The 25,001-nt window shown below is 39.6% G+C and overlaps 1 protein-coding gene across 7 annotated transcripts in view; it reads left to right on the forward strand.

The window, feature by feature from the left end:
• The window catches only part of LOC128686145 (WD repeat-containing protein 18), a 134,029-nt gene that overhangs the window by 61,078 nt on the left and 47,950 nt on the right, over positions 1-25,001 (forward strand). For all 7 annotated transcript variants that reach the window (XR_011391781.1, XM_070083339.1, XM_053772855.2 and 4 more), the window contains one exon: positions 13,925-14,161. Coding sequence is in view for 6 of the 7 variants with exons in the window: in XM_070083339.1 (XP_069939440.1) it covers positions 13,925-14,161 (237 nt within the window). In the remaining variant the exon portion in view is untranslated. The remainder of the gene's footprint in view (positions 1-13,924; positions 14,162-25,001) is intronic.

Genomic DNA, 25,001 nt, shown 5'->3' on the forward strand with positions numbered 1-25,001 from the left:
TTTGACCATAAACAGAAATATCAATCTCAATCTTAAAATAATGAATCCTAACTAGTCATAAGTTGGCCTGTGATACTCCAATACTGAAACTATGTATTGTGCCAAAACAAAAGCATTCACATTGCTAAACTCACAAACTAGTATTTAGTCACTTAGCCATAATACCAACTTACCTCATAATTTATAATATTTTAAAGTTAAGAATTAATCTAAGGCTGCCTGAAATGCCTAGCTATGGTAGGTGTTCTAGTGGCCCCCTCTGTAATTAGTATTTTACTACATGTAAACCACACAAGAACCAAATTCTGTAAACTCAGCATTGTAATCTTTATAGAGAATAAACTTTGAATTTGAATTTGAATCTCTGGAGACAAAAAAAAAGTTATCCATGAATTTGAAGTAAATATACGAGAGTATAGTGGTACCAACACACTTACATGGGTGTGAAGCATGGGTTGTAAATGCTGCAGCGAGGTGGAGGCTGGAAGTAGTGGAGATGTCATGTCTAAGGGCAATGTGTGGTGTAAATATTGTACAGTGAATTCGTAGTGTGGAAATTGGGAGGAGGTGTGGAGTTACTAAAAGTATTTAGTGAGAGAGCTGTTGAGGTGGTTTGGTCATTTAGAGAGGATGTAACAAAGTAGAATGACGTGGAAAGTGTATAAATCTGTATGGGAAGGAAGGCAGGGTAGGGGTCGTCCTAGGAAAGGTTGGAGGGAGAGGGTAAAGGAGATTTTGTGGGCGAGGGGCTTGGACTTCCAATAAGTGTGCATGAGCGTGTTAGATAGGAGCGAATGGAGACGAATGGTTTTTGGGGCCTGATGAACTGCTGGAGTGTGAACAGGGTAATATTTTGTGAAGGGATTCAGGGAAACCGGTTAGCTGGACTTGAGTCCTGGAGGTGAGATGTATAGTGCCTGCATTTTAAAGAAGGGGTTTGGGATATTGGCTGTTTGGAGTGACATCTCAACTGTCGTGTCTGGGCGCCTCTGCCAACACGGTGATTATGCTTGAGTGTTGGTGAGTGTTGAATGGTGAAAGTTTTTCTTATTGGGTTTCTCTTTTTGGGTCACACTGCCTTGGTTTGAAACGACCAACATGTAAAAAAAAAAATAGTGAAGGGAGATTGTTTTTCATTAAAATAGGCCTTAGGAAAGGATGCATGATGTTGCCATGGTTTTTTGACATAATTATATATATACAGTGGACCCCCGCATAACGTTGGCATCGCATAGTGTTAAATCCGCATAGCGATACATTTTATCACTAAAATTTTGCCTCGCATAGTGTTAAAAAATTCGCTCAACGCGATTCGTCCGAGACACGTCCATGCGGCCTGAGCCAGCCTCACTTGTTCTGCCAGTGGCATTGTTTACAAGCCAGCCTCCGCAGTAACATTCAAGCATACAATCGGAACATTTCATAATATTACAGCCTTTTTATAGTGATTTCACCTGAAAAGTAAGTGACCATGGGCCCCAAGAAAGCTTCTAGTGCTAACCCTACAGGAATAAGGGTGAGAATTACTATGGAGATGAAAGAGATCATTGCTAAGTATGAAAGTGGAGTGCGTGTCTCCGAGCTGGCCAGGTTGTATAGTGAACCCCAGTCAACCATCGCTTCTATTGTGTCAAGAGAACGGCAATCAAGGAAGCTGTTCTTGCCAAAGGTTTAACTGTGCTTTCGAAACAGAGATCGCAAGTGATAGAAGATGTTGAGAGACTGTTATTGGTGTGGATAAACGAAAAGCAGATAGCAGGCGATAGCATCTCTCAAGCGATCATAAGTGAAAAGGCTAGGAAGTTGCACGAGGATTTAATTAGAAAAATGCCAGCAACTAGTGGTGATGCGAGTGAATTTAAGGCCAGCAAAGGTTGGTTTGAGAGATTTAAGAGGCGTAGTGGCATACATAGTGTGATAAGGCATGGTGAGGCTGCCAGTTCGGAGAGAGAAATTGAAGAAGTTGCCTACTTCAAAGATTAGGGAAATGTGTGCAAAGTGGTTTGAAGTGCAAACCTTCATGGATGAAAATCACCCTCAGACAGCTATTGCACGCCGTGCTGGTGACTATTACACTGACACTGTTGTGAAACACTTCAGGAGAGTCATAAAGGAACGAGAGGTACAGGCCACTATGGACAGATAGGTTGTGCGACAGAAGTCCAGTGACTCTGAAGCTGGTCCTAGTGGCATTAAAAGAAGAAGGGAAGCAACCCCGGAAAAGGACTTGACACCTTAAGTCCTAATGGAAGGGGATTCCCCTTCTAAACACTAAAAACCATCCAGTCTCCCCTCCTCCCATCCCATCAATCATCACCACATCTTCAATAAAGGTAAGTGTCATGTAACTGTGCATGTTTTCTTAAGTTTGTGTGTATTAAAATTAATATTTCATGTGGTAAAAAAATTTTTTTCATACTTTTGGGTGTCTTGCACGGATTAAGTTGATTTCCATTATTTCTTATGGGGAAAATTAATTCGCATAACGATAATTTCGCATAACATTGAGCTCTCAGGAACGGATTAATAGCATTATGCGGGGGTCCACTGTATATATATATATATATATACATGTATATAAATATATATATATATATATATATATTTTTAAAATATGTTGGTTCTCCCTTACCATGAAAACTTGGTTGATATGCCTTCTCTTCTTAAGACTTTTAATATTAAAGTTGTATTCAAAAATCTTGATACAGTAAAAAAACTTTTGATTAAGAATTCCCCCCAAAATGCTGATGGATGTGTCTATAAGATTCCTTGTAAAATTTGCGATAAAGTTTATTACGGTCAAACTGGTAAAAATCTCGAACTAAGATTAAAACAACATAAATATAGCATTAGAACTGGACAAGATTCCAATGCTCTATTTATTCATGTAAGAGATTTTAACCATCCAATTGATTTTCAAAAAGTTGAGAAAGTAGTATCAAGCAAGTCCATGGTCGACAGGAATATAATTGAATCTTGTTTCATAAAAAGCAGTTTTGACAATAATATGAATATTTCCTTTGGTTTATATAAATTAGATCCATTTATAATTAATAGAATTTGGGTAGAATTTAATAATACACTGGACAAATAAATAGCTCGGGGGTGAGTTTTGCAAAGGACCTGTCCAAGTTGGCTCGCCGCGCGTCACGTGTTTTACCGTTGTGGGATCTGATAGTGAGGTGCTGGCCGACCCCTTATATAGCTTCCTTGGATGCTTCACTTTCATAGTTCCTTGATAATGTGAGTAGTCACGAAAGCGCTTGGAATTTCTCTATTCTTTCAGAGTGGTTGTTTTGCATATATATATATATATATATATATATATATATATATATATATATATATATATATATATATATATACACATACATACATACATACATACATACATACATACACACACATAAACACACACACACACACACACACACACACACACACACACACACACACACACACACACACACACATTATAGGTAGTAGGTTGGTAGACAGCAACCACCCAGGGAGGTACTACCGTCCTGCCAAGTGAGTGTAAAACGAATGCCTGTGATTGTTTTACATGATGGTAGGATTGCTGATATCTTTTGTCTGTCTCATAAATATGCAAGATTACAGGTATGTCTTGCTACTTCTACTTACACTTAAGTCACACTACACATACATGTACACATTTATTTATACACACTCATCTGAGTTTTCTTTGATTTTATCTTAATAGTTCTTGGTCTTATTACTTTTCCTTTTATATCCATGGGGAAGTGGAATAAGAATCTTTCCTCCGTAAGCCATGCGTGTTGTAAAAGTCAACTAAAATGCCGGGAACAATGGGCTAGTAACCCCTTTTCCTGTAAAGATTACTAAAAAGAATAAGAAGAAGAAAATTGTCAAAGTGGGAAGTCTGAATGTGCGTGGATGTTGTGCAGATGATAAGAAAGAGATGATTGTGGATGTTATGAATGAGAAGAAGCTGGATGTCCTGGCTTTAAGTGAAACAAAGCTAAAGGGGGTGGGAGAGTTTCAGTGAAGAGGAATAAATGGGATTAGGTCAGGGGTTTCAAATAGAGTTAGAGCTAAAGAAGGAGTAGCAATAATGTTGAAGGATAAGCTATGGCAGGAAAAGAGGGACTATAAATGTATTAATTCATGGATTATGTGGAGTAAAATAAAGATTGGATGTGAAAAGTGGGTTATAATAAGCGTGTATGCACCTGGAGAAGAAAGAAGTGTAGAGGAGAGAGAGAGATTTTGGGAAATGTTGAGTGAATGTGTGGGGAGTTTTGAATCATGTGTGAGAGTAATGGTGGTTGGGGATTTCAATGCTAAAGTGGGTAAAAATGTTATGGAGGGAGTAGTAGGTAAATTTGGGGTGCCAGGGGTAAATGTAAATGGAGAGCCTTTAATTGAGCTATGTGTAGAAAGAGATTTGGTAATGAGTAATACATATTTTATGAAAAAGAGGATAAATAAATATACAAGGTATGATGTAGCACGTAATGAAAGTAGTTTATTAGATTATGTATTGGTGGATAAAAGGTTGATGGGTAGGCTCCAGGATGTACATGTTTATAGAGGGGCAACTGATGTATCGGATCATTATTTAGTTGTAGCTACAGTTAGAGTAAGAGGTAGATGGGAAAAGAGGAAAGTGGCAACAATAAGTAAGAGGGAGGTGAAAGTGTATAAACTAAGGGAGGAGGAAGTTCGGGTGAGATATAAGCGACTATTGGCAGAAAGGTGGGCTAGTGCAAAGATGAGTAGTGGGGGGGTTGAAGAGGGTTGGAATAGTTTTAAAAATGCAGTATTAGAATGTGGGGCAGAAGTTTGTGGTTATAGGAGGGTGGGGGCAGGAGGAAAGAGGAGTGATTGGTGGAATGATGAAGTAAAGGGTGTGATAAAAGAGAAAAAGGTAGCTTATGAGAGGTTTTTACAAAGCAGAAGTGTTATAAGAAGAGCAGAGTATATGGAGAGTAAAAGAAAGGTAAAGAGAGTGGTGAGAGAGTGCAAAAGGAGAGCAGATGATAGAGTGGGAGAGGCACTGTCAAGAAATTTTAATGAAAATAAGAAAAAATTTTGGAGTGAGTTAAACAAGTTAAGAATGCCTAGGGAAAGTATGGATTTGTCAGTTATAAACAGAGTAGGGGAGTTAGTAGATGGGGAGATGGAGGTATTAGGTAGATGGCGAGAATATTTTGAGGAACTTTTAAATGTTAAGGAAGAAACAGAGGCAGTAATTTCATGCACTGGTCAGGGAGGTATACCATCTTTTAGGAGTGAAGAAGAGCAGAATGTAAGTGTGGGGGAGGTATATGAGACATTACGTAAAATGAAAGGGGGTAAAGCAGCTGGAACTGATGGGATCATGACAGAAATGTTAAAAGCAGGGGGGGATATAGTGTTGGAGTGGTTGGTACTTTTGTTTAATAAATGTATGAAAGAGGGGAAGGTACCTAGGGATTGGCGGAGAGCATGTATAGTCCCTTTATATAAAGGGAAAGGGGACAAAAGAGACTGTAAAAATTATAGAGGAATAAGTTTACTGAGTATACCAGGAAAAGTGTACAGTAGGGTTATAATTGAAAGAATTAGAGGTAAGACAGAATGTAGGATTGCGGATGAGCAAGGAGGTTTCAGAGTGGGTAGGGGATGTGTAGATCAAGTGTTTACATTGAAGCATATATGTGAACAGTATTTAGATAAAGGGAGGGAAGTTTTTATTGCATTTATGGATTTAGAAAAGGCATATGATAGAGTGGATAGAGGAGCAATGTGGCAGATGTTGCAAGTATATGGAATAAGTGGTAAGTTATTAAATGCTGTAAAGAGTTTTTATGAGGATAGTGAGGCTCAGGTTAGGGTGTGTAGAAGAGAGGGAGACTACTTCCCGGTAAAAGTAGGTCTTAGACAGGGATGTGTAATGTCACCATGGTTGTTTAATATATTTATAGATGGGGTTGTAAAGGAAGTAAATGCTAGGGTGTTCGGGAGAGGGGTGGGATTAAATTTTGGGGAATCAAATTCAAAATGGGAATTGACACAGTTACTTTTTGCTGATGATACTGTGCTTATGGGAGATTCTAAAGAAAAATTGCAAAGGTTAGTGGATGAGTTTGGGAATGTGTGTAAAGGTAGAAAGTTGAAAGTGAACATAGAAAAGAGTAAGGTGATGAGGGTGTCAAATGATTTAGATAAAAATTGGATATCAAATTGGGGAGGAGGAGTATGGAAGAAGTGAATGTTTTCAGATACTTGGGAGTTGACGTGTCGGCGGATGGATTTATGAAGGATGAGGTTAATCATAGAATTGATGAGGGAAAAAAGGTGAGTGGTGCGTTGAGGTATATGTGGAGTCAAAAAACGTTATCTATGGAGGCAAAGAAGGGAATGTATGAAAGTATAGTAGTACCAACACTCTTATATGGGTGTGAAGCTTGGGTGGTAAATGCAGCAGCGAGGAGACGGTTGGAGGCAGTGGAGATGTCCTGTTTAAGGGCAATGTGTGGTGTAAATATTATGCAGAAAATTTGGAGTGTGGAAATTTGGAAAAGGTGTGGAGTTAATAAAAGTATTAGTCAGAGGGCAGAAGAGGGGTTGTTGAGGTGGTTTGGTCATTTAGAGAGAATGGATCAAAGTAAAATGACATGGAAAGCATATAAATCTATAGGGGAAGGAAGGCAGGGTAGGGGTCATCCTCGAAAGGGTTGGAGAGAGAGGGTAAAGGAGTTTTGTGGGCAAGGGGCTTGGACTTCCAGCAAGCGTGCGTGAGCGTGTTAGATAGGAGTGAATGGAGACGAATGGTACTTGGGACCTGACGATCTGTTGGAGTGTGAGCAGGGTAATATTTAGTGAAGGGATTCAGGGAAACTGGTTATTTTCATATAGTTGGACTTGAGTCCTGGAAATGGGAAGTACAATGCCTGCACTTTAAAGGAGGGGTTTTGGGATATTGGCAGTTTGGAGGGATATGTTGTGTATCTTTATACGTGTATGCTTCTAAACTGTTGTATTCTGAGCACCTCTGCAAAAACAGTGATAATGTGTGAGTGTGGTGAAAGTGTTGAATGATGATGAAAGTATTTTCTTTTTGGGGATTTTATTTTTTGTGTCACCCTGCCTCGGTGGGAGACGACCGACTTGTTGAAAAAAAAAAAAAACATGTATGTGTAGTGTGACCTAAGTGTAAGTAGAAGTAACAAGACATACCTGAAATCTTGCATGTTCATGAGACAGAAAAAAGGACACCAGCAATCCTACCATTATGTAAAACAATTACAGGCTTTCGTTTTACACTCATTTGGCAGGACGGTAGTACCTCCCTGGGCGATGGCTGTCTACCAACCTACTACCTATTATATATATACAGTGGACCCCCGCATAACGATTTTAATCCGTGCAAGAGGGGTAATTGTTATGCGAAATAATCGGTATGTGAATGAATTTTCCCCATAAGAAATAATGGAAATAAAATTAATCCGTGCAAGACACCCAAAAGTATGAAAAAAAAAATTTTTTACCACATGAAATGTTAATTTTAATACACACAAACTGAAAAAGGCATGCACACTTACATGACACTTACTTTTATTGAAGATCTGGTGATGATTGATGGGATGGGAGGAGGGGAGAGAGAGTGTTAGTGTTTAGAAGGGGAATCCCCTTCCATTAAGACTTGAGGTGTCGAGTCCTTTTCTGGGGTTACTTCCCTTCTTCTTTTAATGCTAGTGGCTTCAGAGTCACTGGACTTCTTTCGCACAACATATCTGTCCATAGTGGCCTGTACCTCTCGTTCCTTTATGACTTCCCTAAAGTGTTTCACAACATTGTCAGTGTACAGGTTGCCAACATGGCTTGCAATAGCTGTGTGAGGGTGATTTTCATCCATGAAGGTTTGCACTTCAAGCCACTTTGCACAGATTTCCTTAATCTTTGTAGTAGGCAACTTCTTCAATTTCTCTCTCCCCTCCTCTGAACCAGTTTCCTCAGGTCTGGCCTCTTGCTCTTGAAGTTGATCTATCAGCTCATCAGTGGTTAGTTCTTCATTGTCCTCCTCCACCAACTCTTCCACATCCTCCCCACTAACCTCCAACCCCAAGGACTTTCCCAATGCCACAATGGATTCCTCAACTGGCATAATCCTCTCAGGGTTAGCCTCAAACCCTTCAAAATCCCTTTTGTCTACACATTCTGGCCACAGTTTCTTCCAAGCAGAGTTCAAGGTCTTCTTAGTCACTCCCTCCCAAGCCTTACCTATAAGGTTTACACAATTGAGGATATTAAAGTGCTCTCTCCAAAACTCTCTTAGAGTCAGTTGAGTTTCTGAGGTCACTACAAAGCACCTTTCAAACAGAGCTTTTGTGTACAGTTTTTTGAAGTTTGCAATAACCTGCTGGTCCATGGGCTGCAGGAGAGGAGTGGTATTAGGAGGCAAAAACTTCACCTTAATGAAGCTCATGTCCCCATAAAGTCGCTCTGCCACGTCTGTAGGATGACCAGGGGCATTGTCTAACACCAGGAGGCACTTAAGTTCTAATTTCTTTTCAGTTAGGTAATCTTTCACATTGGGGGCAAATGCATGGTGTAACCAGTTATAGAAAAAGTCCCTAGTGACCCATGCCTTACTGTTTGCCCTCCACAGCACACACAAATTATCCTTGAGGACATTCTTTTGCCTGAACGCTCTGGGAGTTTCAGAGTGATACACTAATAAAGGCTTAACTTTGCAATCACCACTAGCATTGGCACACATCAACAAAGTAAGCCTGTCTTTCATAGGCTTATGTCCTGGGAGTGCCTTTTCCTCCTGAGTAATGTAGGTCCTGCTTGGCATTTTCTTCCAAAACAGGCCTGTTTCATCACAATTAAACACTTGTTCAGGTTTCAGTCCTTCACTGTCTATGTACTCCTTCAATTCATGCACATATTTTTCAGCCGCTTTGTGGTCCGAACTGGCAGCCTCACCATGCCTTATCACACTATGTATGCCACTACGCTTCTTAAATCTCTCAAACCAACCTTTGCTGGCCTTAAATTCACTCACATCATCACTAGTTGCAGGCATTTTTTTAATTAAATCCTGATGCAACTTCCTAGCCTTTTCACATATGATCGCTTGAGAGACGCTATCTCCTGCTAGCTGTTTTTCATTTATCCACACCAATAAGAGTCTCTCAACATCTTCCATCACTTGCGATCTTTGTTTCGAAAACACAGTTAAACCTTTGGCAAGAACAGCTTCCTTGATTGCCTTTCTGGTGCCCACAATAGTAGCGATGGTTGATTGGGGTTTCTTGTACAACCTGACCAGGTCGGCGATACACACTCCACTTTCATACTTATCAATGATCTCTTTCTTCATTTCTATTGGAATTCTCACCCTTATTGGTGTAGGGTTGGCACTAGAAGCTTTCTTGGGGGCCATGGTCACTTATTTTCCAGAAACAGCACCGAAAAAACTGTAATAATACGAAATATTCCGATTGTATGCTTGGATGTTACCGCGGAGGCTGGCTGGTAAACAATGGCACGGGCGGCACATGTGAGGCTGGCTGAGGGCGCACATTGGACGCGTCTCGGATGAAAATCGGTGAGCGGGTTTTTAAGCGGTATGCACGGCAAAATTTTTGCGATTAAAGCAAGCGGTATGCGGATTAATCGCTATGTGATGCCATCGTTATGCGGGGGTCCACTGTATATCTTCTTTCAACAAACCGGCCGTACCCCACCGAGGCAGGGTGGCCCAAAAAGAAAAACAAAAGTTTCTCTTTTTAAATTTAGTAATTTATACAGGAGAAGGGGTTACTAGCCCCTTGCTCCCGGCATTTTAGTCACCTCTTACAACACGCATGGCTTATGGAGGAAGAATTCTGTTCCACTTCCCCATGGAGGTAAGAGGAAATAAACAAGAACAAGAACTAGAAAGAAAATAGCAGAAAACCCAGAGGGGTGTGTGTATATAGATGCTTGTACATGTATGTGTAGTGTGACCTAAGTGTAAGTAGAAGTAGCAAAACGTGCCTGAAATCTTGCATGTTTATGAGACAGAAAAAAGGACACCAGCAATCCTACCAGCATGTAAAACAATTACAGGCTTTCGTTTTACACTCACTTGGCAGGACAGTAGTACCTCCCTCTGCGGTTGCTGTTTACCAACCTACTACTTAGAATTATTATTATTATTAATATTATTATTACTAGTATATAAATAATTTGTAATTTTTATTCACGCAAATATAAGCTTTACTGTTATTCCTTATTGCAATAAATAATGTCAACCCATTCACGACTGCATATTGGAATGGACAGTGACGTCATTTGTTTACTCTAAAACAGCCAAGCAATGGACCATTTCTCCTAGGTTGAGCTCTATTTCAAGGTGCTTTTTGTCGTGAAAGCAATTAAAATCATATTTATTTCTGTAATATATCTTCCAGTCTATCATATGAGACCAAAAAAAACGAGAATACAACCATAAAAACCATTCGAAATTACCGCTAAGGGGTGACTAATTGCTGAAAAGTGAACTCCATTATTTATGCTTAGATTTCTTTCATTTTTGGGTGTACGTTAAGAAGCATCTTTCCATCATACATTGCCCAAGTTTCAATAAGATAGTCCAACAAACAAATGAGATACAATTCCCGAGATCAAGAGCAAGAGCCCCTCACCAGTGTCAAGGAACCTGCTATGAGGTCTGCTCGCTTGTGGAAATTTTGCTCGCATATGGAAGCAAAAAATCGACCCATCGACTGCTCATATTTGGTAAAACTCACACGTGGACACGCTCGCCAGTAGAGGTTCCACTGTATATACACCTACCATCCGACTTATGACCTGCTCGACATACGACCACTCAACTTACGACCGTGTTTTTTATGCCAAATTTCTGGGAAATAAACAACTATTTGTGTTGTACACAGTGTTTATCCTAAATCTTACAGTATAAAATACAGTACTAACAGCATAAAAAGTAAAGTAAAACATGAAATACCAAAATAAAACAATAAAATACAGTCATTACAAAAATGTGATGTTGATATTCAGTAGTAAAGTTCGACTTACGTCCATTTCAACGTACGACCAGTTTCTCAGAACTAAACTCGGTCGTAGTCGGATAGTAGGTGTATACATATTTTTTTTTTTTTTTATTTATTAACACACCGGCCAATTCCCACCAAGGCAGGGTGGCCCAAAAAAGAAAAACTTTCAACATCATTCACTCCATCACTGTCTTGCCAGAGGGGTGCTTTACACTACAGTTATAAAATTGCAACATTAACACCCCTCCTTCAGAGTGTAGACACTGTACTTCCCATCTCCAGGACTCAAGTCCAGCCTGCCGGTTTCCCTGAATCCCTTCATAAATGTTACTTAGCTCACACTCCAACAGCACGTCAAGTATTAAAAACCATTCGTCTCCATTCATTCCTATCAAATACGCTCATGCACACTTGCTGGAAGTCCAAGCCCCTCGCACACAAAACCTCCTTTACCCCCTCCCTCCAACCCTTCCTAGGCCAACTCCTACCCCGCCTTCCCTCCACTACAGATTTATACACTCTCGAAGTCATTCTGTTTTGTTCCATTCTCTCTACATGTCCGAACCACCTCAACAACTCCTCCTCAGCCCTCTGGATAATTGTTTTGGTAATCCCACACCTCCTAATTTCCGAATTACAAATTCTCTGCATTATATTCACACCACACATTGCCTTCAGACATGACATCTCCACTGCCTCCAGCCTTCTCCTCGTTGCAACATATGGGGTTGTAAAAGCGGATGCTAGGGTGTTAGGGAGGTGTGGGGGTTTAAAATATGCAGATTCTAATACAAAATGGGAGTTATTACAGTTGCTTTATGTCAATGACACTGTGCTTTTGAGAGACTTTGAAGAGAAGTTGCAAAGGTTGGTGGATGAATTTGGGAGGATATGTAAAAGGAAACAGCACGGTGATGAGGGTAACAAATGAGGTAATGAAAGATTGGATATCAGATTGGAAGGAGAAAGTATGGAAGAAGTGAATGTGTTAAGATATTTGAGAGTGGACTTATTGGCAGATGGGTATATGAAAGATGAGGTGAACCATAGAATTGATGAGGGAAAAAAGGAGGTTGGTTCATTGAGGCATCTGTGGAGACAAAGAAAGTTAATCCATAGAGGCAAAAAGGGAAATGTGTGAGAGTATAGTTGTACAAAAACTTATATGGGCCTGAAGCATGGGTTGTGAATGTTTTTAAAAGCAGATAATTATACAAGTACCTAAATAAACTTACATACATCGAGTCATTTAAATGAGGATATTTTTTTCTGGATAAATACACCCCACAGGCAGTTGTGAGCAGACGACTTGCACAAGTGGTGATAATAACAATACTGAGTCTCATTAAATGTCGTATATTACGGTAATATACACATTTTCATTAATCCATCCATGATATTTTTTTCAAAATTATATAATAAACACGATGCATAACATATAAATAAGATAAATACACCCCACAGTAGAATAAATAAACATAAATGTGATCTGTGGTAGCAGACGACTTCCACAAGTGGTGATAATAACAATAGTCACGGAGTCTCATTAAATGTCGTATATTACGGTAATATACACATTTTCATTAATCCAGCCATGATATTTTTTTCAAAATTATATAATAAACACGATACATAACATAAAAAGATGATAAATACACCCCACAATAGAATAAATAAACATAAATATAAGATGTGGGAGCCTGGTTTGTTTACTCTGTGCCTGGCCTGTCACCTCTCATGTACTCATTCTTTCTCTCTCTCATTTATTCGTTTTATCTCATTTACTTAATCCTGACCCTACATTAAGACTACAAATATTTTAAGGTAAGTAATGAGTGAACTGTATATACATTTTATCGCTCTGGGATGCTTAAATATCATAGAATAGTATGTGTGGGTGGGGTGGCCTGGTGAAATAGCCTGGCTATTACAATACATACCACACTTGATTTCTTACAATAAATACTACTTGTCTCACCCTAGATTAAGACTATAAATATTTTAAGGTAAGTAATGAGTGCACTATGTGTGTATTGTACCTTTTTATTGTTTTTTGATGCCTGGTTCTATTGCTAACTTAATATATGTTAGTGTAAACTTGTTATCTAGTGTTTGTATGCATTTATAAGTGGAAAAAAAGGGTGTTCCACTTTACGGCAATTTCTGCTTTACGGCGGTAGCCTGGAACCTAACCCGCCGTATAAGTGGGGCCTTCCTGTATAGTTGTACAAAAACTTATATGGGCCTGAAGCATGGGTTGTGAATGTTGCAGCAAGGAGGAGGCTGGAGGCAGTTGAGATGTCATGTCTGAGGGTGTTTAAATATTATGCAGAGAATTCATAGCTTGGAGATTAGGAGGTGCAGGGTTACTAATAATAATATCCAGAGGGCTGAGGAGGGGTTGTTGAGGGGGTTTGGACATTTAGAGAAGTTGGAGCAAAATAGGATGACTTTGAGGGTGTATAAATCTATAATGAAGGGAAGGCAGGTTAGGGTTCACTCTAAGAAAGGTTGGAGGGAAGGGTTTGGTAAAGGAAGTTTTGTTTGCGAGGGGCTTGGACATCCAGCAGGCATGTGTGTTAGATAGGAGTGGAAGCAAATGGTTTTTGGAATTTGACAAGCTGTTGGAATGTGAGCAAGGTAACAATTTGTGAAGGGATTCGGGGAAACCAGTTAGCTGGACTTGAGTCCTGGAGGTGGAAAGTACAATGCCTGCACTCTGAAAGAGGGATGGGGATATTTGCAGTTTGGAGGGGCATCTCACTTGTAATATCAGTGTGCCTCTGGCAAGATAATGTTGGTGAAAGTGTTTTTTTCTTTTTTGGGCCATGCTACCTCAGTAGAAGACGGCAAGTGTTAAAAAAAAAATGCATTTTTACTTTCAGGTTACCAGTAGAGGAATTGAATGCCACCAAAAATCTGTGAGATGTGTAGCTGTTACTGCTTCTGGTAACCACCTGGTTACTGGGGGAGATGATGGTGTAGTCAAAGTATGGTCTGTTATTGCTGCTGATCTAACAACCATGGGAAATGCCAAAAACTCCCACATAGCATTGCAGAGAGTTGTGCATATGGGTCGTGGTCCAATTACAAACCTATCCATTATGCACACTGAAAGAGAGGTCAGTTTCAATCAGTTTTAAAAATCATGCTACATTAATAAAGTTAATACAGGTGTCCTCATTTTGTGCTACAGATGTGTTCCAGATCCTTGGCATCTGTACTGAGCTCAGTACAGATACTCATAATGAGACTGCATGAAGCAAGGGAGACCTGTATCATTGTTCATTGTTGTTCTATATTAAAACGCATTAACCCCTTAACTGTCTAAACGTAGACCTACGTTCCTAACGCTAGCACTCCAAACATAGATCTACATTTTATTTTTCCTGCTCCAAATTTAGCACAATTGGCCTGAGGTGCCTGATCAGTATAGAATGGGTCTTAACACTCATTGTGCATAGTACAGTGGACCCCCAGTTAACGATATTTTTTCATTCCAGAAGTATGTTCAGGTGCCGGTACTGACCGAATTTGTTCCCATAAGGAATATTGTGAAGTAGATTAGTCCATTTCAGACCCCCAAACATACACGTACAAACACACTTACATAAATACACTTACATAATTGGTCGCATTGGGAGGTGATCGTTAAGCGGGGGTCCACTGTTTTAAAAAAAATCTGGGATCACTTAGTACCTTGTGGGAGCATCAGTTCAATTGAGCACCACCTAGAACAAACAGCGTGGCAAACACCAGGGATTCACTGATGTCATGTCGTATTAACACTTCCTTTTTAACCCGTAAACGGTCCAAACGTATATATACGTTTTTTCAACATTTGAAAGTATGTAAAAAAAGTAGATCTTCTTTTTGTTTTTTTACATTTTAAAATGTGTAGACAGCAACCACCCAGGGAGGTACTACCGTCCTACCAAGTGAGTGTAAAACGAAGCCTGTGATTGTTTTACATGATGGTAGGATTGCTGATGTCTTTTGTCTGTCTCATAAATATGCAAGATTACAGGCATGTCTTGCTACTTCTACTTACACTTAGGTCACACTACACATACATGTACACATTTATTTATACACACTCATCTGAGTTTTCTTTGATTTTATCTTAATAGTTCTTGGTCTTATTAATTTTCCTTTTATATCCATGGGGAAGTGGAATAAGAATCTTTCCTCCGTAAGCCATGCGTGTTGTAAAAGTCAACTAAAATGCCGGGAACAATGGGCTAGTAACCCCTTTTCCTGTAAAGATTACTAAAAAGAATAAGAAGAAGAAAATTGTCAAAGTGGGAAGTCTGAATGTGCGTGGATGTTGTGCAGATGATAAGAAAGAGATGATTGTGGATGTTATGAATGAGAAAAAGCTGGATGTCCTGGCTTTAAGTGAAACAAAGCTGAAGGGGGTGGGAGAGTTTCAGTGGAGAGGAATAAATGGGATTAGGTCAGGGGTTTCAAATAGAGTTAGAGCTAAAGAAGGAGTAGCAATAATGTTGAAGGATAAGCTATGGCAGGAAAAGAGGGACTATAAATGTATTAATTCAAGGATTATGTGGAGCAAAATAAAGATTGGATGTGAAAAGTGGGTTATAATAAGCGTGTATGCACCTGGAGAAGAGAGAAGTGTAGAGGAGAGAGAGAGATTTTGGGAAATGTTGAGTGAATGCGTGGGGAGTTTTGAATCAAGTGTGAGAGTAATGGTGGTTGGGGATTTTAATGCTAAAGTGGGTAAAAATATTATGGAGGGAGTAGGAGGTAAATTTGGGGTGCCAGGGGTAAATGTAAATGGGGAGCCTTTAATTGAGCTATGTGTAGAAAGAAATTTGGTAATAAGTAATACATATTTTATGAAAAAGAGGATAAATAAATATACAAGGTATGATGTAGCACGTAATGAAAGTAGTTTATTAGATTATGTATTGGTGGATAAAAGGTTGATGGGTAGGCTCCAGGATGTACATGTTTATAGAGGGGCAACTGATATATCGGATCATTATTTAGTTGTAGCTACAGTTAGAGTAAGAGGTAGATGGGAAAAGAGGAAGGTGGCAACAACAAGTAAGAGGGAGGTGAAAGTGTATAAACTAAGGGAGGAGGAAGTTCGGGTGAGATATAAGCGACTATTGGCAGAAAGGTGGGCTAGTGCAAAGATGAGTAGTGGGGGGGTTGAAGAGGGTTGGAATAGTTTTAAAAATGCAGTATTAGAATGTGGGGCAGAAGTTTGTGGTTATAGGAGGGTGGGGGCAGGAGGAAAGAGGAGTGATTGGTGGAATGATGAAGTAAAGGGTGTGATAAAAGAGAAAAAGGTAGCTTATGAGAGGTTTTTACAAAGCAGAAGTGTTATAAGAAGAGCAGAGTATATGGAGAGTAAAAGAAAGGTAAAGAGAGTGGTGAGAGAGTGCAAAAAGAGAGCAGATGATAGAGTGGGAGAGGCACTGTCAAGAAATTTTAATGAAAATAAGAAAAAATTTTGGAGCGAGTTAAACAAGTTAAGAAAGCCTAGGGAAAATATGGATTTGTCAGTTAAAAACAGAGTAGGGGAGTTAGTAGATGGGGAGATGGAGGTATTGGGTAGATGGCGAGAATATTTTGAGGAACTTTTAAATGTTAAGGAAGAAACAGAGGCAGTAATTTCATGCACTGGTCAGGGAGGTATACCATCTTTTAGGAGTGAAGAAGAGCAGAATGTAAGTGTGGGGGAGGTACGTGAGGCATTACGTAAAATGAAAGGGGGTAAAGCAGCTGGAACTGATGGGATCATGACAGAAATGTTAAAAGCAGGGGGGGATATAGTGTTGGAGTGGTTGGTACTTTTGTTTAATAAATGTATGAAAGAGGGGAAGGTACCTAGGGATTGGCAGAGAGCATGTATAGTCCCTTTATATAAAGGGAAAGGGGACAAAAGAGACTGTAAAAATTACAGAGGAATAAGCTTACTGAGTATACCAGGAAAAGTGTACGGTAGGGTTATAATTGAAAGAATTAGAGGTAAGACAGAATGTAGGATTGCGGATGAGCAAGGAGGTTTTAGAGTGGGTAGGGGATGTGTAGATCAGGTGTTTACATTGAAGCATATATGTGAACAGTATTTAGATAAAGATAGGGAGGTTTTTATTGCATTTATGGATTTAGAAAAGGCATATGATAGAGTGGATAGAGGAGCAATGTGGCAGATGTTGCAAGTATATGGAATAGGTGGTAAGTTATTAAATGCTGTAAAGAGTTTTTATGAGGATAGTGAGGCTCAGGTTAGGGTGTGTAGAAGAGAGGGAGACTACTTCCCGGTAAAAGTAGGTCTTAGACAGGGATGTGTAATGTCACCATGGTTGTTTAATATATTTATAGATGGGGTTGTAAAGGAAGTAAATGCTAGGGTGTTTGGGAGAGGGGTGGGATTAAATTATGGGGAATCAAATTCAAAATGGGAATTGACACAGTTACTTTTTGCTGATGATACTGTGCTTATGGGAGATTCTAAAGAAAAATTGCAAAGGTTAGTGGATGAGTTTGGGAATGTGTGTAAAGGTAGAAAGTTGAAAGTGAACATAGAAAAGAGTAAGGTGATGAGGGTGTCAAATGATTTAGATAAAGAAAAATTGGATATCAAATTGGGGAGGAGGAGTATGGAAGAAGTGAATGTTTTCAGATACTTGGGAGTTGACGTGTCGGCGGATGGATTTATGAAGGATGAGGTTAATCATAGAATTGATGAGGGAAAAAAGGTGAGTGGTGCGTTGAGGTATATGTGGAGTCGAAAAACGTTATCTATGGAGGCAAAGAAGGGAATGTATGAAAGTATAGTAGTACCAACACTCTTATATGGGTGTGAAGCTTGGGTGGTAAATGCAGCAGCAAGGAGATGGTTGGAGGCAGCGGAGATGTCCTGTCTAAGGGCAATGTGTGGTGTAAATATTATGCAAAAAATTCGGAGTGTGGAAATTAGGAGAAGGTGTGGAGTTAATAAAAGTATTAGTCAGAGGGCAGAAGAGGGGTTGTTGAGGTGGTTTGGTCATTTAGAGAGAATGGATCACAGTAGAATGACATGGAAAGCATATAAATCTATAGGGGAAGGAAGGCGGGGTAGGGGTCGTCCTCGAAAGGGTTGGAGAGAGGGGGTAAAGGAGGTTTTGTGGGTAAGGGGCTTGGATTTCCAGCAAGCGTGCGTGAGCGTGTTAGATAGGAGTGAATGGAGACGAATGGTACTTGGGACCTGACGATCTGTTGGAGTGTGAGCAGGGTAATATTTAGTGAAGGGATTCAGGGAAACCGGTTATTTTCATATAGTCGGACTTGAGTCCTGGAAATGGGAAGTACAATGCCTGCACTTTAAAGGAGGGGTTTGGGATATTGGCAGTTTGGAGGGATATGTTGTGTATCTTTATATGTGTATGCTTCTAGACTGTTGTATTCTGAGCACCTCTGCAAAAACAGTGATAATGTGCGAGTGTGGTGAAAGTGTTGAATGATGATGAAAGTATTTTCTTTTTGGGGATTTTCTTTCTTTTTTGGGTCACCCTGCCTCGGTGGGAGACGGCCGACTTGTTGAAAAAAAAAAAAAAAAAAAAAAATTTGAAAATATGTAAAAAAACGTAGATCTACTTTTGTACCACTACACATATGAACGTAGATCTGCTTGGACCGTTTACGGGTTAAGAGGAAAGTGATGGTGACCCTGAGTTTAGTGACTGAGATAGATGTGGCCACAAATGGTTGAGGAAATATCAAAAACCTCGATGATAACCCACGTGCAACATTTGTGCAACATCCTTTCAATTTTGATACCACTGGTAGTGTCAGCCTACCAGAATATCCTATAACCTATGCCCTAAATAAAGAGAAACAATTCTGGAATGTATATTATGTGTTCGGCAAGCCAGCTGGCTGGCCAGTGGGTGAGCAGGTGGTTGATTGACTTTGGCTGTCTCTATCTCCATCTGTCTGTATCTGTCTCTGTCTCGCAGGTACACATAAATACAGTTATTACATCTTTCTTTCAACGTACCAGCTGTATCCCACTGAGGTGGAGTGGCCCAAAAGGAAAAACAAAAGTTTCTCCTTTTAAATTTAGTAATATATACAGGAGAAGGGGTTACTAGCCCCTTGCTCCTGGCATCCAAGTTGCCTCCTACGACATGCATGGCTTACGGAGGAAGAATTCTGTTCCACTTTCCCATGGAGATAAGAGGAAATAAACAAGAACAAGAACTAGAAAGAAATAGAAGATAGCCCAGAGGGGTGTGTATATATATGCTTGTACACGTATGTGTAGTGTGACCTAAGTGTAAGTAGAAGTAGCAAGATGTACCTGAAATCTTGCATGTTATGAGACAGACAAAAGACACCAGCAATCCTACCATCATGTAAAACAATTTCAGGCTTTCATTTTACACTCACTTGGTGGGACGGTAGTACCTCCCTGGGCAGTTGCTGTTTACCAACCTACTACCTAGGAGTTATTATATATAACCCCAAAACTCCAAACAAAGTGCTGTACTGTGCTTGTTGATATAAGGCATAATAAGCATGACTAGCAAGCAATACATATTTTCACTTGTTTAAAAATCAAACTTGACAACTCTGCATCGTGTGTAATACTTATTGGTTCATGAGCAACTCTCTTTGACAGAAAGAGAGACAAGCAGACAGAGACAGAAAGACAGACAGATAGACATGTCTATGTGTAACAGTGAAAAATAAAGCCAAGGCAGTGGACGATAATCAAATGTCACTCCACTGCTACACTGTCAGCAGTGGAGTGATACTCGTCATATACTGTGCTTCAAGGACTATCATATATACTCCAGCGTGTCTAAAACATGGCTGTATATATTTCTAGACAATATTATGTGACCAAGGCAGGTGGAAATGTTCACCTGTCAGTGTGTTTGTGACTATTTGAGTACTATTTCAGTACCTAATATTATTGTCAGAACAAACATTGGCTATGAAATTGCAAGAACTACTACAAATTGTAATTATCAGATTATAATTTTTGTCTTTTGTATCACGTCAGCCATCTCCCACCGAGGCACGGTGACCCAAAAAGAAAAAAAACTTTCATCATCATTCAACACTTTCACTATCACTCATACATAATCACTGTCTTTGCAGAGGTGCTCAGATACGACAGTTTAGACTTCCCTCCAAACTGCCAATATCCCAAACCCTTCTTTTAAAGTGCAGGCATTGTACTACTTCCCATTTCCAGGACTCATATCCAGCTAACCAGTTTCCCTGAATCCCTTCACAAAATATTACCCTACTCACACTCCAACAGCTCGTCAGGCCCCAAGGCCCATTCGTCTCCATTCACTCTTATCTAACATGCTCACGCATGCTTGCTGGAAGTCCAAGCCCCTTACCAACAAAACCTCCTTTACCGACTCACGAAATCATAATGACAAGATTGCAAACAAACTATGCCATGGGAGGGGTTAGAACCCACAATCAGTGTCACAAAACTCTAGAGCCTCCCCTCCCTCCAACCTTTTGGGGATAACCCCTACCCTGCCTTTCTTCCCCAGCAGATTTATACGCTCTCCGAGTCATTCTGCTTTGTTCGATTCTCTCTGAATGATCAAACCACCTCAACAGCCCCTCTTCAGCCCTCTTGACTAATACTTTTAGTAACTCCACATCTCCTAATTTCCACACTTCAAATTCTTTGCATAATATTTACACCACACATTGCCCATGCTTCACACCCATATAAGAGTGTTTGTACCACTATACTATCGGACATTCCCTTCTTTGCCTCCATGGATAACGTTCTTTGTCTCCACAGATACCTCAATGCACCACTCACCTTTTTTCCTTCATCAGTTTTATGGTTAACCTCATCCTTCATAAACCCATCCACTGACAAGTCATCTCCCAAATATCTGCCCACATTCACTTCTTCAATAATCCCTCCAATGTGATATCCAATTTTTCTTTATCTAAATATAATTTGATACCCTCATCACCTTCTTTTATTTATATTAACTTTCAACTTTCTACCTTTACACACCCAAACCCGTCCACTAACCTTTGCAGCTTTTCTTTAGAATCCCCCAAAAGCTCAGTATCATCAGCAAAAAGCAACTGTGTCAACTCCCATTTGGTATTTGATTCTTCGTAATTTAATCCCACCCCTCTCCCCAACACCCTAGCATTTATTTCTTTTACAACCCCATCTATAAATATGTTAAACAACCATGGTGACATTACACATTCCGGTCTAAGTCTTACTTTTACTGGGAAGTAATCTCCTTCTCTCCTACACACCCTAACCTGAGCCTCACTATCCTCATAAAAACTCTTTTCAGCATTTAGTAACTTACTACCTATACCATACGCTTGCAACATATGCCACATTGCTTCCCTATCCACTCTTATTATATGCCTTTTCTAAATCCATAAATGCAATGAAAACTTCCCTACCTTTATCTAAATACTGTTCACATATTTTTTTTTTTTTTTTTAACAAGTCGGCCGTCTCCCACTGATCTACACATCCCCTACTCATTCTAAAGCCTCCTTGTTCATCTGCAGTCCTGATCTCTGTCTTCTCTAATTATTTCAATAATAACCCTACCATACACTTTACCTGGTATACTCAGTAAACTTACTCCCCTATAATTTTTACAGTCTCTCTTGTCCCCCATCCGTTTATATAAAGGAACTATACATGCTCTCTGCCAATCCCTAGGTACCTTTCCCTCTTTCATACATTTATTAAACAAAAATACCAACCACTCCAACACTACATCACCTCCTTCTTTTAACATTTCTGTCATGATCCCGTCAGTTCCAGTTACTTTACCCCTCTCATTCTACATAATGCCTTATGCACCTCCCCCACACTCACATCCTGCTCTTCTTCACTCCTAAAAAATGCTGTATCTCCCTGGCCAGTACATTAAATTACTGCCTGTCTTTCTTCATCAACATTTAAAAGCTCCTCAAAATATTCCTGCCATCTTCCCAATATTTCCAGCTCCCCATCTACTAACTCCCCTACTCTGTTTTTTAACTGACAATTCCACTCATTCCCTAGGCTTTCTTAACTTGTTTATCTCAAAAAAAATTTCTTATTCTCAGCAAGATTTGTTGAGAGTGCCTCACCCACTCTATCATTTGCTCTCCTTTTGCACTCTCACCACTCTCTTCACCTTTCTTTAACCCTCCATATACTCTGCCCTTCTTATATTACTTCTGCTTTGTAAAAAAAACTCATAAGCGACCTTTTTCTCTTTTATCACCCCATTTACCTCATCATTCCACCAATCACTCCTCTTTCCTCCTGCACCCACCCAGATTCTAACACTGCATTTTTAAAACTATCCCACCCCTCTTCAACCCCCCCTTCATACCCATACGTGCACTAGCCCGCCTTTCTGCCAATAGCTGCTTGTATCTCGCCCTAACGTCCTCCTCCCTTAGTTTATAAACTTTTACCTCTCTTACTTGCTGCTGCCATTTTCCTTTTGTCCCATCTACCTCTTACAATTAACTGTATCTATTTATTTATTTATTTATTTATTTAGTAATTTTAGCATACATACAGAGGTACAAAAAAATACAGGTAAGAGCAGCATGCCAAAGCCACTTATATGCATAGCATTACAGGCTGGCTTAAAATTAACTTAAGATTAACTAAGCAATGATGAAATCAGTGATAAAACATTATTGTAAACAGATAACTATAAAGCACAAATGAGTATTACAAAGACAGGTCATATGGTTGCATGCATTGCTGTACATTCAGTCGAATGGAGTATTCTGTTAGGTAGTGTATTTAAAAAAATAACAAAGTTAGATTGGGTCCTAGGTTTAACATTTGTGTGATATAATTGTAAGTAACATATAGCATATACAATTTATAAGGTTCAGTTATTCAGTATTTATTTGGTTTTGAGTGAGTAAGTGATCTTTGAGAAGAGACTTGAATTTATAAACAGGTAGTGTTTCTTTTATATTTACAGGTAATGAATTCCAGATTTTAGGGCCTTTTATGTGCATTGAGTTTTTGCATAGCGTGAGATGGACACGAGGAACATCAAAGAGTGATCTGTGCCTTGTGTTATGGTCATGTGTTCTGTTGAGGTTGGCAAGGAGATGTTTGAGGGGAGGGTTAATATCAGAGTTAAGTGTTCTATGTATGTAATAGATGCAGTAATAAGTATGGATGTTTTGTATGGTGAGTAGATTGAGTGTTTTGAATATTGGTGGAGTGTGCTGCCTGTAGTGAGAATTTGTTATCATTCTAACTGCAGCCTTTTGTTGGGTAATTAGTGGTCTGAGATGGTTAATTGTTGTTGAGCCCCATGCACAAATTCCATAGGTGAGATAGGGGTAAATAAGAGAGTGATAAAGGGCCAGGAGGGCTGACTGTGGAACATAGTACCGTATCTTCGATAGTATGCCTACAGTCTTGGAAATTTTCTTAGAAATTTGTTGTATATGTGTATGAAATTTGAGTCTATTATCAAGGTGGATTCCTAAGAATTTTCCCTCTGTTAGCTTTGTGATAGGTGATCTGTTTATCGTTATGTTAAGAGGTACATCTGTAGCTCTGTTACCAAACTGAATGAAGTAGGTTTTGTCAATGTTTAGTGTAAGTTTGTTAGTCCTCATCCAGGTAGATATTTTCTGTAATTCGGTGTTTACAGTATTGGCTAGCGTGACTGGGCTCGGGTGAGAGAAGACGTATGTAGTGTCATCTGCAAAAAGTGTGGGTTTGAGTAATTGCGAAGCATTTGGTAGGTCATTTATGTATAGGAGAAAGAGAAGAGGGCCAAGGACACTTCCCTGTGGGACACCAACTGTAATTGGTTGAGTGGAAGAGCTTGCCCCATTTGCGTACACATATTGGCTTCTGTTGCTTAGGTATGACCTGAGGTAGTTGAGGGAGTGCCCTCTAATACCATAGTGTGACAATTTTACGTGGAGCAAGTCATGGTCAACTGTATCAAAAGCTTTACGTAAGTCAATGAAGATCCCCAGTGGGACTTCTTTTTTCTCTATTGCAGTGTATATATGTTCTAGCATGTGTATAATAGCATCATTAGTATTTTTATTAGGCCTGAATCCAAATTGGCAGGGGTTGAGAATGTTTTGGGAGATGAGGTAGGAGTAGATTCGTTTATGAATTAATTTTTCGAAGATTTTTGAGAGAGGGTGTAAATTGGATATTGGCCTATAGTTATTCAACTCTGGTCTCCTCCTTTATGGATCGGGGTGACCCTTGCTATTTTGAGAGCTGTAGGGAAGGTGGGGGATTCAATGGATTTGTTAAAGAGTGTTGCAATGATTGGTGATAGTACTTGTGACACTTTTTTGTATATAAAGGGTGGTAAGGTATTTAAATCTCCTGCCTTGTTTTTTAGTGCGTTGGCTGTGAAGGCTTACTCAGCCCTGTAACAACTTCAGACAGTATTACTCAGGCTGGCTCCTCCTCAGGAAAATTAATGAATAGAAAAAGAAATAATAATTCACAAAGATAAACACTATTTATTAAATCAAACATAAAACAACAAAACATGAAAGGTATATCCTATTTGAAAGAAAAATGAAAAATGAAATGAATAAAATAACATTTGAACTCAATGCTAATATCTACAAGGGTGTCTGGTGTTGGTGACACTGTTGTTGAAACCGTAGCCATTGCTGATGATAAGGGGGGGGGAGGTCGCAGGAGTTGGTGACCATCCACTGGCTAGTTCTTCACAGAGAATCGCCGTGATTATTATCCCGATGACAGGAAAGCAGGTTCTTTACCGCTGCAATGCTGTGGAGTTACATCCTGCACTTTCATACAGGTGCACAGGTAGTTCAATACAAAATGGAGAAGTCTCTGGACGTTAGTCCTTCTCCTGTTCTGCTCGTTGATTGCCAGGTGACCCTCTCTGACATCCAAGCTGGAAAGACAGACAGGTTACCCACTGCTTAAATAATCACTCTCCATGG

The sequence above is a fragment of the Cherax quadricarinatus genome, chromosome 9 (assembly GCF_038502225.1).
Source record: "Cherax quadricarinatus isolate ZL_2023a chromosome 9, ASM3850222v1, whole genome shotgun sequence".
In the NCBI taxonomy this organism is placed as follows: Eukaryota; Metazoa; Arthropoda; class Malacostraca; order Decapoda; family Parastacidae; genus Cherax; species Cherax quadricarinatus.